The 14,013-nt window shown below is 41.6% G+C and overlaps 1 protein-coding gene across 3 annotated transcripts in view; it reads right to left on the bottom strand.

The window, feature by feature from the left end:
• Positions 1-13,572, bottom strand: part of LOC137652285 (uncharacterized) — a 156,116-nt gene extending 142,544 nt beyond the window's left edge. The window contains exons 1-2 of one of the 3 annotated variants that reach the window (XM_068385582.1): positions 13,427-13,572; positions 871-1,021 (exon numbers count right to left, since the gene is read on the bottom strand). In XM_068385582.1, the coding sequence (XP_068241683.1) occupies positions 871-1,009 (139 nt within the window). In that variant the 5' untranslated portion in view covers positions 1,010-1,021; positions 13,427-13,572. Of the gene's footprint in view, positions 1-870; positions 1,022-12,980; positions 13,096-13,204; positions 13,344-13,426 lie in introns of those variants that run through there. The other 2 variants (XM_068385583.1, XM_068385584.1) reach the window with 2 other exon arrangements.
• Positions 13,573-14,013: the final 441 nt, after the last annotated feature.

The raw sequence follows: 14,013 nt of genomic DNA, 5'->3' as shown, positions 1-14,013 counted from the left end.
ACTCAGGGGAAGACTTAATCCCCGAACAGGAAAGGTGTCCCCTGAGAGGACCAGGAACAAGCTTCAAACTTCACACTCCCTACGCTGGTTGACATCTCAGGAGGAGAGAGTGCGTCGTCGTCAACGCTGTAAAGACCACCCAGAGGAAGACCTAACCTGTGAACGGGAAAGGTGTCCCCTAAGAGGAGTAAGAGCATGCTTCAGACTTTGGACTCCCTTCGTCGGCTCAGCCATCTCAGAACGAGGGAGTGTGGCATCGTCAGCTCTAAGGAGCATGACTGAGGTCGAGCTCTGGGTAGGCGGCAAGCTGTTTTCTCGCAAAAGACGGTGAAGGTGCAGCAATGGAGAGCAACTCCCCTTAGGAGGAGGGCAGAGCGCTTCGCTAAGGTAAGCGGCGAGGTCCTCCGGACCTAAGGGTTGTCCGGCAATCAAGGAAAAAAACCGAAGAAGAAAGAGGAGCTTTCCTTGCCCTCTAGGAAAAACGGCGAAGGAGACAAAATCCTCTTCAATTTCCCTCACGCAGAGTCCTAAACAGCATCACTCATACCTTTAAAAATAGAATAAACTAAAAGAACAAAATTAGTCAAAGGCCAGTCAAAAAAAGATTAAACAGTAGAGAGAGATAATGTCTGCTCTCTACCAAGCCAAAAGCAAAATTGATGATAGAACCCAGGTGTGTGTAAGCAGGGTAACCGGTACTATCCCCCCCCCTAACTAGCGGTGGGGTAGTTACACCTCCCTAAAAGTCTTATGGCTAGTCTTCTAGCTTCGCTGAAAGAATATTCTCAAATAAAGTGCGAAAGGGTTTGTATCAAGTGACAAAATAAAGAAAAATTAAGTTACATATAGTTAGTAAAACCAGTTTCTTACCTTGTGGTATACATGTCAACTCTGGGACAATAATATGCACTACGTTGTTAATTTCCTGGGTCTGATATGCCGCGGTTGTCCATGCTCCTGTATTAGCACTGAGGCCTTCTTCCCCACCCTCTCCTTCAGCATCCATCATTTACCAAGGTAACTACAAAGCAAAAGGCTCATGAGTTTCTGAGTCAATTCTTAATTGACATACATACATATACACATATATTCAAATGACAACATTAATATCAACTTTGACCAACAATGCATAAAGATTTTTGCACTTTTAAAACAAACTTTAGTTAAGACTTTCATTGTACCATCATCTTTAATTAATTTTGATCAACATAGAAATTTTTTGCAATATTTTACCTTCACATTTAAATATAAATTATAGCTTAACCATAACAACTTCATACAGTAAAAGTATAAAGCTCAATTTGTTTCAAAATACAAAAACAAAAGATACAAAAATAAAAACAATGAAGCCAATCTTATAAATATGCTATTCACAGTACTAGTGATTTAAGCTCTGACAATTTGTTTTACAATACTGTACAGAAATTAATAAAATAGAAGCAATTATAGACAACTTAAGAGATGCTTGATACATATAATGATTTACGAGTGGAGAGCACTCTATTATTGTACTGTACATATTATAACATAAAATCCCTTAACTTTACATTTTCTATAAACAAGGCACTAGTCCTTTGATTTCCATATCTAACCTATGATAAATACAAACTAAGAGACCAAGCTTCATTAATAAGATAAGGTTGAAGTAGAGAAGCTTTGTTTGTATGATTCTTATACTGTATTTCACTCCAAAGGAGGGAAGCATATTATTTTCCTGATGTTTCTCCTTCTCCTCCTCCTCTCACATCTTCAAATAGATTCAGCTCAGTCATTTCGGGGCTAAATGACCTGAAATTTGGTACAAAAGTTGAGTGGGCAAATACCCAAGTGCATCTTTGAAAAATTTTTGATACTGTACATACAGTGCCTTCAAAATCATTTTAATTTTGGGGGGCATTTTCTGACAAACATTTACATTTTGGTCTTCTGTGCCCTGTTATTATAATGACCTGAAATTTTGTAGCATCAACATTTTTGGCACAAGTTTGTTAAAATCGGTTAATTTTGAGACTAAAAATTTACATTTTCGGCTCCTGTGCCCTCATATTTACACCAAATAACCTGAAATTTCGTATGAGGGTACCTTAGATATACGTCCACAGGATGTAGGTCACATTTTTTGCATATATCACTTTAAACCTTTAAGCATTTAAACTTGCAAAGTTGAGGCAGAAGTGCAACATGGACTTTGGATTTTATTGTTAGGAAAAATATAAATTGCTTTTAAACATTTGTGATTTGTCCCTACACGAATGTAAACTCTTGTCCTTTAATATGTAAACCATTTTCCTTTAATAGGAAACCTATCCTTATATTGGAGGAAGTCCCTAAAACAAAATATGTTATTTTCATTAGTAAAATAAATTTTTGAATATACTTACCCGATAATCATGTAGCTGTCAACTCCGTTGCCCGACAGAATTCTATGGAGGGATACGCCAGCTATCACAATACTAGAAGGGGGTGTACTTACCAGCGCCACCTGTGGCCAGGTACTCAAGTACTTCTTGTTGACACCTCCTCAATTATTCCTCGGTCCCACTGGTTCTCTATGGGGAGGAAGGGAGGGTCAATTAAATCATGATTATCGGGTAAGTATATTCAAAAATTTATTTTACTAATGAAAATAACATTTTTCAATATTAAACTTACCCGATAATCATGTAGCTGATTCACACCCAGGGGGTTGGGTGAAAAACCAGTGTACAAGACTAAAGGATAGCTAAGTATCCCGTATTTCATATAATCAGTTATCCACAATAACAATGAAATAATAAGTACCTGGTAAGGAAGTCGACTTGAACCGTTACTCTGCCTTTAATAAGATCGTCTTCCTTACTGAGCGCAGCGTTCCTCTTGGGAGGCTGAATCAACTCAAAGGTGCTAAAGTATACAGGGCTGCAACCCATACTAAAGGACCTCATCACAACCTTTAACCTCGGCGCTTCTCAAGAAAGAATTGATCACCCGCCAAATCAACAAGGATGTGGAAGGCTTCTTAGCCGACCGTACAACCCATAAAAAGTATTCAAGAGAAAGGTTAAAAGGTTATGGGATTATGGGAATGTAGTGGCTGAGCCCTCGCCTACTACTGCATTCGTTGCTACGAATGGTCCCAGGGTGTAGCAGTACTCGTAAAGAGACTGGACATCTTTGAGATAGAATGATGCGAACACTGACTTGCTTCTCCAATAGGTTGCATCCATAACACTCTGCAGAGAATGGTTCTGTTTGAAGGCCACTGAAGTAGCCACAGCTCCCACTTCATGTGTCCTTACCTTCAGCAAAGCAAGGTCTTCTTCCTTCAGATGAGAATGTGTTTCTCTAATCAGAAGCCTGAATAGTAAGAAACTGAGTTCTTAGAACTTGGAAAAGAAGGTTTCTTGATAGCACACTATAAGGCTTCTGATTGTCCTTGTAAAGGTTAAGACCTTTTAGGATAGTACCTAAGAGCTCTAACTGGGCAAAGTACTCTCTTCAGATCATTCCCCACCAAGTTGGACAGGCTTGGGATCTCGAACGACTTAGGCCAAGGACGTGAAGGAAGCTCGTTTAGCAAAAACCGAGCTGCAAGGAACATGTAGCCGTTTCAGATGTGAAAACAATGATCCTGCTGAAGGCGTGGATCTCACTTACTCTTTTAGCTGTTGTCAAGCACACGAGGAAAAGAGTTTTAATGTGAGGTCCTAAAAAGAGGCTGATTGGAGAGGTTCAAATCTTGATGACATAAGGAACCTTAGGACCACGTCTAGATTCCAGCCTGGAGTGGACAACCGACGTTCCTTTGAGGTCTCAAAAGACCTAGGGAGGTCCTGTAGATCTTTGTTGGTGGAAAGATCCAAGCCTCTGTGGCGGAAAACCGCTGCCAACATACTTCTGTAACCCTTGATCGTAGGAGCTGAAAGGGATCTTACTTTCCTTAGATATAACAGGAAGTCAGCAATCTGGGTTACAGTGGTACTGGTAGAGGAAACTGCATTGGTCTTGTACCAGCTACGGAAGACTCCCCTTGAGACTGATAGATTCTGAGAGAGGATGTTCTCCTTGCTTTGGCAATCGCTCTGGCTGCCTCCTTCGAAAAGCCCCTAGCTCTTGAGAGTCTTTCGAAAGTCTGAAGGCAGTCAGACGAAGAGCGTGGAGGATTGGGTGTACCTTCTTTACGTGAGGTAGACTTAGAAGGTTCACTCCTAGAGGAAGAGTCCTGGGAATGTCGACCAGCCATTGCAGTACCTCTAAGAACCATTCTCTCGCGGACCAGAGCGGAGCCAACCAACGTCAGCCGAGTCCCTTAGTGAGAGGAGAACTTCTGAAGTACTCTGTTGACAATCTTGAACGGCGGGAATGCATACAGGTCGAGATGGAACCAATCCAGCAGAAAAGCATCCACGTGAACTGCTGCTGGGTCTGGAATCGGAGAACAATACAACAGGAGTCTCTAGGTTATCGAGGTAGTGAACAGATCTATGGTTGGCTGACCCCACAGGGCCCAAAGTCTGTTGCAAACATTCTTGAGAAGGGTCCACTCTGTGGGGATGACCTGACCCTTCCGTCTGAGGTGATCTGCCATGACATTCATACCGCCCTGAATGAACCTCGTTACCAGTTAGCTTTTGATCTAAAGACCAGATGAGTAGGTCCCTTGCGATCTAGAACAACTTCCACGAAAGAGTCCCTCCCTGCTTGAAGATGTAAGCCAGGGCTGTGGTGTTGTCAGAGTCCACCTCCACCACTTTGTTAAGCTGGAGGGACTTGAAGTTTATCAAGGCCAGAATAACCGCCAACAACTTCTTGCAAATGATGTGAAGTGTCCTTTGCTCCTGATTCCATGTTCCCGAGCATTCTTGTCCGTCCAAAGTCGCACCCCAGCCCGTGTCTGATGCGTCCGAGAGGAGACGGCGGTCGTGTTTCTTAACAGCCAAAGGTAGCCTTCCTTGAGAAGAAAGCTGTTCTTACACCACGCGAGAGAAGACCTCCTCTCTTCGGAAATAGGAACTGAGACCGTCTCTAGCGTCATGTCCTTTATCCAGTGAGCAGCTAGATGATACTGAAGGGGGGGGGAGGTGGAGTCTCCCTAACACGATGAACAGGGCCAGCGATGAAAGTGTCCCTGTTAGACTCATCCACTACCTGACTGAGCATCGGTTCCTTCTCAGCATGCTCTGGATGCATTCTAGGGCTTGGAAGATCCTTGGGGCCGACGGAAAAGTCCGAAAAGCTCGACTCTGAAGATCCATACCCAAGGAGACAATGGTCTGGGATGGAACGAGCTGAGACTCCTCAAAATTGACCAGGAGGCCCAGTTCCTTGGTCAGATCCATAGTCCATTTGAAAATCTCCAGACAGCGACGACTTGTGGGAGCTCTTAAAAGCCAGTCGTCTGACGGAGCCGGACACAAGATCATGATACTGCTGCACAGTCTGTGAACTGTCAATCATGGGCAAGCGAGGAAGTACAGTGACAACCCGAATCTGTCTAGACTGTCTGGGTCGTACAGACAACTCCTTAACGGGTTGCTGAGGTTGCCGCACTGCGTCACAACAAGTCACTTCTGTTGGTTGTTGAACGTCTTCCCCGTGACACATTGACTCCGTAAACAAAAAATCCTCTAACAAGGACTAAGCTTGGACTGCATGTCATGCAACACAGCTCAAGGTCTATGGGAGCAGGTGTGGTAACAGACGGGATTAGCGACTGAAGTGGAACCATTACCTTCCCTGGAAGCATGTTATGCTTAAATAAAAGTCCATAAGAGGTTATGCAGCTAAAGGCTCCCTCCAAATGACAGAGTCCTCAAGGAAATATCAGAAGGAGGGAGAAAAGAACTTTCTCATCTACAGGGACCTTATCCTAGAAAAGCTAAGTTCTCTGAGTGAGGGTTCACTGGTGCAAAAGCAGCAGACTAGAAGGCAACGTTATGAAACTGCTTGACAGTCTAGTGAGTTGGCAACAACCCAAGATGTGTGACTGAGAAGCATGCGGTAAGGTATGCAGAGCATGATGTATGCAGAGTATGCTGTATGCAGAGCATGCTGTATGTAGAGCATGTTGTATGCAGAGCATGCTGAATGCAGAGCATGCTGTATGCAGAGCATGTTGTATGCAGAGCATGCTGAATGCAGAGCATGCTGTATGCAGAGCATGTTGTATGCAGAGCATGCTGTATGCAGAGCATGCTGTATGCAGAGCATGTAGTAAGCAGAGCCTGCTGTAAGCAGAGCCTGCTGTAAGCAGAGCCTGCTGTAAGGAAAGCAGAGCGTGTGCATGGCGTTTAACATTTCTCAGAAATTCCATGACCAGTGTTAGAGTGCTTTATGTATGCTTGCATGGGGTTTAAAAATCAACATAATGTTTACCTTACATTCATAACTCATGATTCATATTTTTGCCATGGTTTGAAAATGGAGGTAAGGTATGCTGAACAGCAGAGTCAGAACGAGCTGGAACAACAATAGTTGTGGTTTCCTCTTCAAGACTCTGTTGAGGGAACACCTGAGGCTCAGACTGTAAAGGCTGAATAAAAGACAAGCAGAAGGAAGGCGCATGGGTGGAGGAGGCTGACTCCTAGCATGAGTGGTTGAACCCAAGGGTTGCGCTTGCTGAGCGGTTGGCGGAAGCGGAGTAGCAAGTTCCAGTTCCTGTGGTGTGAGCGGAGCGCGATGAGGAAGAGGCTGCGCAGAACAAGGTAAATGTCTCGCAAGCTGAGGCTCCTGAGGCGCAAGGCTAAGGTGTTGTGGTGCTTGCCTTGTGGAGGGTTGAGCTCGCTGCAGCGAGAGCTGAGGAGACTGACTCATGGACGGGAGAGGTTGTTGTACCTCAACCGAGTGTTGCATCACTGGTGGAGCAGCAAGTGGAGGCGGAGGAAGAGAGGTATAATCCTCCTGATCCCATTGTAAAGGTTGCCTTAAGGAAGGCGGAGGCTGAACACCACAGGGAACAGCAAACTCAGCACGTGGCTCAACATCGAACGCCTGGCAGGTGGTACTGCGATCAGGCGGAGCGAGCGTAGGCGGAGGGAGTGTAGGCGGAGGCGGAGGAGCAACACTCAGCCCGACACTCACGCATTAAGTCCGAAAGCTGTGCTTGCATGGACTGTAGTAGAGTCCACAACATCGTACGCCTGGCAGGTGGTACTGCGATCAGGCGGAGCGAGTGTAGGTGGAGGGAGTGTAGGCGGAGGCGGAGGAGCAACACTCTCAGCCCGACACTCACGCATCAAGTCCGAAAGCTGTGCTTGCATGGACTGTAGTAGAGTCCACAACATCGTACGCCTGGCAGGTGGTACTGCGATCAGGCGGAGCGAGCAAAGGCGGGGGGAGTGTAGGCGGAGGCGGAGGCGCAACACTCTCAGCCCGACACTCACGCATCAAGACCGAAAGTTGTGACTGCATGGACTGCAGTAGAGTCAACTTGGGGTCGGCAGACACTAAGGTCTGCTGAGGTAAAGCCTTAACAGCAGAGATCTGTTGCGGCAGAACCTTACTCCTCTTAGGCGGAGTGTATTCAACTGATGACTGAGGAGAGTCAGAGCTAACCCAATGACTGCATCCGGGTTGTTGAACTTTAACTTCGTACGTCTGGCATAGGTCTGGACTTTACGTTTAAGAGGTCTTGAGACCTGAGACCAGCGTTACTCTGCCTTTATTTTCTCCCCTAAATCTCTTCTGCAGACGAGCAAAATAAGGGCTCAATCGTCTGCGGGTGGGAGTGACGGTCTCGGTAAGACACGCCCACAACCACCGAGGATACTTCTGTGCGCCGATCAAGGCCTGCTGAACCCTTATGCCCTTCGACATTGCTTCTCCCCTGGGCTTGGGAGCTTGCAAGAGGTCCCGGACTGGGAGGACGACTGGCGCGCACAAAAGTACCCTCACGCACAACACTGACATAATTTGCGCTAATCACTTATCACTTTGATTTCTGTTTGCACTTATTTCACTGAACTCGAAACTTTAAGTGGTTTGTACCTGAAACACGCAATTCTATCCTTTCTCAAAAGTTAGTAATTGCGAAAACAGAATTACAATGTAACAGAAAAATCTAATGAAAGATAATTCAGTGGCTGGAAAGAGACTAAACACTAGATCACTCTAGAAACCCGTTTAGTTTCTTCCCCTAAAGAGACTAGGGAGAAAAGCAAAAACGATAACGACGTTACTCGTACGCCTGGCAGGCTTGAATGAAACGTTTATCCTCTTTCTCCCTCCGTCTCTATCTCTCTCTCTCTCTCTCTCTCTCTTGACTTAGAACCTGAGAGAAGAGCCCAATCATATATATCGTTAAAACATATTATTGTTAAAGGAAAAAACTGAAAAGTTCCTTTATTAGGATCAAAACCATTAAGTTAAGAAAGAATGAACAAAACGCTAGACACGGTTACTCTTACTGCAACGTGAAACCGTGAACATTCTTTCTCTATCGTAACGATAGAGTGCAAGTTGAACGTTCTGAACGTCAACAACTGCAGAGACAAAACAAAACGTTAGTTCAACTTTGAAAACAGTACGAGACTATCGCAGAAATTCTTTCAAACTCTGTGGCGGAAATAGCATAATATGTTAACAGGTAAAACCGAAATGACGGGCTCAATGTTAATTAACTTCGGTACCAAGAAAAGACCGCCTACTATTAGGAAGGTCGAATATAAACAAATATAAAAATTAATTTTAATAAGTTTATAATAAAAGGAAGTTAATCGAAGAGGCCTATAAGAGGCGGAGAGATATAAAATAAATCTATAACTTTTGTTAAGCAAAATTAAGAAAGAGAGTCTATACTCTCTTAGACACCAACACTTCCGTCTAAGGGAAGGGTCGGCCATTGAAAGGTGAACGAGAGTTCATACTCTCTTCGTCACCATAATTAATCAAATTAATTCCAAAAGCTAACTAAGCTAATATAGAAGTTTCCAGTAAAGCGACAGCCGAAATCAAAGAGAAATACTTCACCAAAGTCGTGAAAATACTCCAAGAACATAAGCGTATCCCAGAACGTCTTGCCGGAAGCACGACAGAGGAATAATTGAGGAGGTGTCAACAAGAAGTACTTGAGTACCTGGCCACAGGTGGCGCTGGTAAGTACACCCCCTTCTAGTATTGTGATAGCTGGCGTATCCCTCCATAGAATTCTGTCGGGCAACGGAGTTGACAGCTACATGATTATCGGGTAAGTTTAATATTGAAAAAAATGGTTTACTTTTGCAAGAACTGTCAAAGAACTTTGGTCCTATATAAGACCTCCTAACGACTTGAACATAAACCAACGAGTCAGTCTGCAAAGGTGATGGCGCAGCAAGCTCTAATGCACAGAACCTTCTCTGCCTCAAGAGTAGGGCGAGGGCCAGGATATTGATTAACAGGCTGGAAGCGTGAGTATTCTCAGATCCACAGATCTGATAGTCAACTCGATTCAGGGCCAAACTAGCTAAATCTCGCCAGAAATCTCCAGACATGGCCTTGACCCTTCAGGGGCACTAAAGTGCCGATCAATGACTGAAGGTCTACCTGAAGGCAGAGCCAAGGCTGCCTCCCCAGGACTGCTGTACTGTACTCAAAAAAAGGCAGCAATGACGTACAAAAAGGAACAATCCAACTCAGGATCGTCTGCCTCTGTCAGCATCCAAGGTCCGGTTGTCTTAGGAGCTGACGAATATTCAATACTCTTATACCTAGCTGGGGTAGAGGGCATGGCAGACTGCTCTAGAGATTCACTTCACCCACACCCCCCTCCATGAAAACAATCGTTCTGACCCAAGGACAGAATCAGCAATGTAATCGGGGACTGAGGAAGACTCGGGAGGGCCAACAGAAGTGGGCGAAAAATCCCTAGCACTGATCACAGTTGGTTCATGTGTAGGAACAAAAATTTTCTAGTGTGCTAATAAATTGAGAAAAAAATAAAGAATTTGAAAATGAAAGGAACATAAACAATAACCAAGCTTGCTATGGCTACTGATTCTTCCACTGCTAAACTGCATGCCAAAGGATGCTTCATCCAGGCAGATGAGCAACCACAACAAGCCGTCTCTTTAAAGGCATGTTTGTTGTTACTACCAAGAATAACAATAACAAAAAATTAAAATTAACGATATTATCATTTTAATAATACAGTAATGACAATATTGAAAATGGAGTGGCACTATTTCACTTGTCTTATTTCTTATTAAAGTAGCCTTTGTAGTTGTTTGGGATGGAATTGGTCGGTAATTAAAATGTGGGTAAATATTTACTACTGTATACGACAATATTCATAAATAAAGAAAATAAGAAGTGTTTCTGGTGTATCTATTGGCACTTTGAACAGTTCTGATGCAAATAATTGGGGGAAACCCATACTATTCAAATTTTAGACATTTTAATATACCAAAAGTTATGACTGAAAAACATTTTAAATGGGGAAACAAACACAAGAACAATGCTGTATCCTTTGTTACCTACCTATCAGGGGCTCATATGACCAACCTTTAGACCGCCGTAACCTTAGCTTAACCTAAAAGCGTGTTTACACTGTCGAGCGCGCTTCGACAGACAATTGTTTGAATTGATGCTCGAACGTGTGAATGAGGTATTTGGTTGTCGAATACGTTTCTCGAACAGTTCGAAGAAAGTCTGTTCTCACCTGACTTTTGTGGGCGGGGCCTCAAAACCTTATGCATTTGAGACTTGAATCCATCTTTTCCAAAAAATTTGAAAAAACAGATCTGACGACCAGGTTCGACAAACCGCTCAACTGTGTAAACCCCGCTAGTCTTGTTCTCTAGTCTTGGGTAGTGCCATAGCCTCTGTACCATGGTCTTCCACTGTCTTGGGTTAGAGTTCTCTTGCTTAAGGGTATATTCGGGCACACTGTTCTATCTAGTTTCTCTTCCTCTTGTTTTGTTAAAGTTTTTATAGTTTATATAGGAAATATTTATTTCAATGTTTTTGCTGTTCTTAGAATATTTTATTTTTCCTTGTTTCCTTTCCTCACTGAGCTATTTTCCCTGTTGGAGCCCCTGGGCTTATAGCATCCTGCTTTTCCAACTAGGGTTGTAGCTTAGCATTTAATAATAATAATAATAATAATAATAATAATAATAATAATGATAATAATAATAAGATCATAGTCTCAACCCTGTGCTTGCTTCCAACTAGCTTTACGCCGGGCAAGGTAACGCTAAATCATAATATTTTGTAAATTGTAAAACGGTTTCATATCCTATTTCACAGAAAGATAAACAACATTTTCCCCACAAAAGAAAATCAATTTAATAGGTAATAAGAAAGTTTATGCCTGTCCCAACAAACTACATGTGTCCCAATATTATAACAAAATTATTTTCATCCACATACCAATAATAACGGTCAGTGGCATCATAACATTATTGTGTAGTGAACATTATAGCATTTTTGTTTATCATTATTAACTTTTAAAATGCAAGGATAAGTAGTTTTTTCCCTAGACTACATTGCCCTGTAATACAGTACAAAAAACCGATAATACTAAATGTGGCCCCAATGAAAGATTTGTAGGTCCACCCCTCACTTGGGATAAAGGGATGATCCAACATACAAAAAAAATGTGGGTAATATTATTATTATTATTATTATTATTTGCCAAGCTGCAACCCTAGTTGGAAAAGCAGGATGCTACAAGCCCAGGGGCTCCAACAGGGAAAACAGCCCCGTGAGGAAAGGAAACAAGGGGAAAAAAAATTAATTGTTCTAAGTACAGCAACAATATTAAAATAAATATTTCTTATATAAGCTATAAAAACTTTAACAAGAGGAGGAGAAACAAGAGAGAACAGTGTGCCCGAGTGTACCCTCAAGCAAGAGAACTCTAACCCAAGGCAGTGTAAGACCATGGTACAGAGGCTATGGCACTACCCAAGACTTGAGAATAATGGTTTGATTTCGGAGTTTCCATCTCCTAGAAGAGCTGCTTACCAGAGCTAAAGAGTCCCTTCTACCCTTACCAAGAGGAAAGTAGCCACTGACCGATTACAGTGCAGTACTTAACCCCTTGAGAGAGAAAAAAAAATGTTTGGTAATCTCAGTGTTGACAGGTGTATGAGGACAGAGGAGAATGTGTAAAGAATAGGCCAGGCTATTTGGTGTATGAGTAGGCAAAGGGAAAATGAACCGTAACCAGAGAGAAGGATCCAATGTAGTACTGTCTGGCCAGTCAAAGGACCCCACTAACTCTCTAGCGGTAGTATCTCAACGGTCGAGTCCCACCCAGCCCCATTACCACTTGCCAGTACATAGGAGCTTGATGTTTTTCTTTTTTCACGAGCGAAGTGAGAGCACGGCGGAGCAAAAACCCTTAGATTTCAATAATATTTTGATAGTTTAATGGTTTTTGCTCTGCCGTGAAAAACATCAAGCTCCTATGTCCTGGCTAATGGTAATGGCGTTAGGTGGGACTCTACCTTAATATTACCAAAATGTGTACTATAATGACAATGTAATTGTTTGCTAGGAACTATAATCAATACCATATTTCATTTTGATTCAGAGAAAGATTAAACTCAATTTTTTTTACTAAACTAACCTATCAATGCTGTGATGAGATTACACCAGATTTAACATTATAAGTTGACATAAAGGACTTAAAAATTAAAAACCAATAACTCTAACTGCAATTTCATCTAGAATATGGAAGAGGCCAATCACGATAGCAATGCAAGACTGCAAACCCACATTGCAACGCACACTTTCATTGTATATATTCATAAAACCTTTATGCACAAAGAACTCACAAAAGCAGCATAATTTCATTCAGATAATAATAAGAATTAATAAATCAACATGACAAGACAACGTTTTATTAGAGCCTGACAGGTTAACATGCATCACATGTGAACATACTTAGGCGTTTTAATAACAAAATTAACACCCCACGAATTTGTGGTTCACAAACGCCAATTTCACGATCCTCAATTTACACAAAGAAAAATTGGCTTCGTGTTTTATTTTGCTTCTCAATTTGTAATTCTTACTCAAAATACGCTGATGCCTTAATCAATTAAATAAGCAGTATTTGATATATCGCTATGATGGGCATCAATTTACATTACAGTTAATTCATTCAATTAAGCGAAATTAATTCCCATGAAGTTCCACGCTATTCGCGAATGTCAACATACGCCTTCATTTCACGAGAATATTTTATTCGCTTTTGGAAAAAATAATGACATTTTGAAGAAAGCTAAATAAGACATACCGAATTAAAAGGAAGAAAGTTTCTACTACCCAAAATTTAACATGAACAACTGGTATTCCAACTCAAAAATGGCTAAAATAACCACAAATATAACTGAAGAAGCTTTTGGCTTTGTAGACGCCATTTTGAGCCAAATTAAGATCCCATCAATCCCAACATTACCGTCTCGACTCACAACGCCTACAATCTAATATTTCCTCCTACGTGTATTTATATACATACCTGTGTATCGGGAATAATGACTAGATTTGAAACCTTGAGATCAGGATGTCCTAAACGTATACAAATAGGAAAAACACTTCGGCGGTTTTAGCGAGAAGAAATATTCACCAGGTGATGCCGAAGACACTGTATACAATGACGTCATGGTCGACACACCCCCCAAAGATAATAGATATAAGAGGAAAATAGAGTCGCTATTTCGAATAGCTTTTAAGGAAAATTAGGCTAGTTATCTTTTCATACTTAAAATAGTTCTTTTATATTACTCTTATAACTCGTTCAAATGTAATTTGTCGTATATTTTAGAGATTTTAACCATAAGACGGTCTTATTAAGAGCGGTGCTGAGAGGACATTGCACGAATGGGGGAGGTCCAAAAGTAAGTATATATGTATATATATATATATATATATATATATATATATATATATATATATATATATATATATATATATATATATATATATATATATATATATATATACATATATATAAGCAAGTACACCTACTTACTTTACTGTAAAGTAAGTAGGTGTACTTGCTTATATATATATATATATATATATATATATATATATATATATATA

Source organism: Palaemon carinicauda, chromosome 13 (assembly GCF_036898095.1).
Source record: "Palaemon carinicauda isolate YSFRI2023 chromosome 13, ASM3689809v2, whole genome shotgun sequence".
NCBI classification, from domain to species: Eukaryota; Metazoa; Arthropoda; class Malacostraca; order Decapoda; family Palaemonidae; genus Palaemon; species Palaemon carinicauda.
The sequence above is the reverse complement of the archived record's forward strand: the minus strand, read 5'-3'. Positions and strand labels throughout refer to the sequence as shown.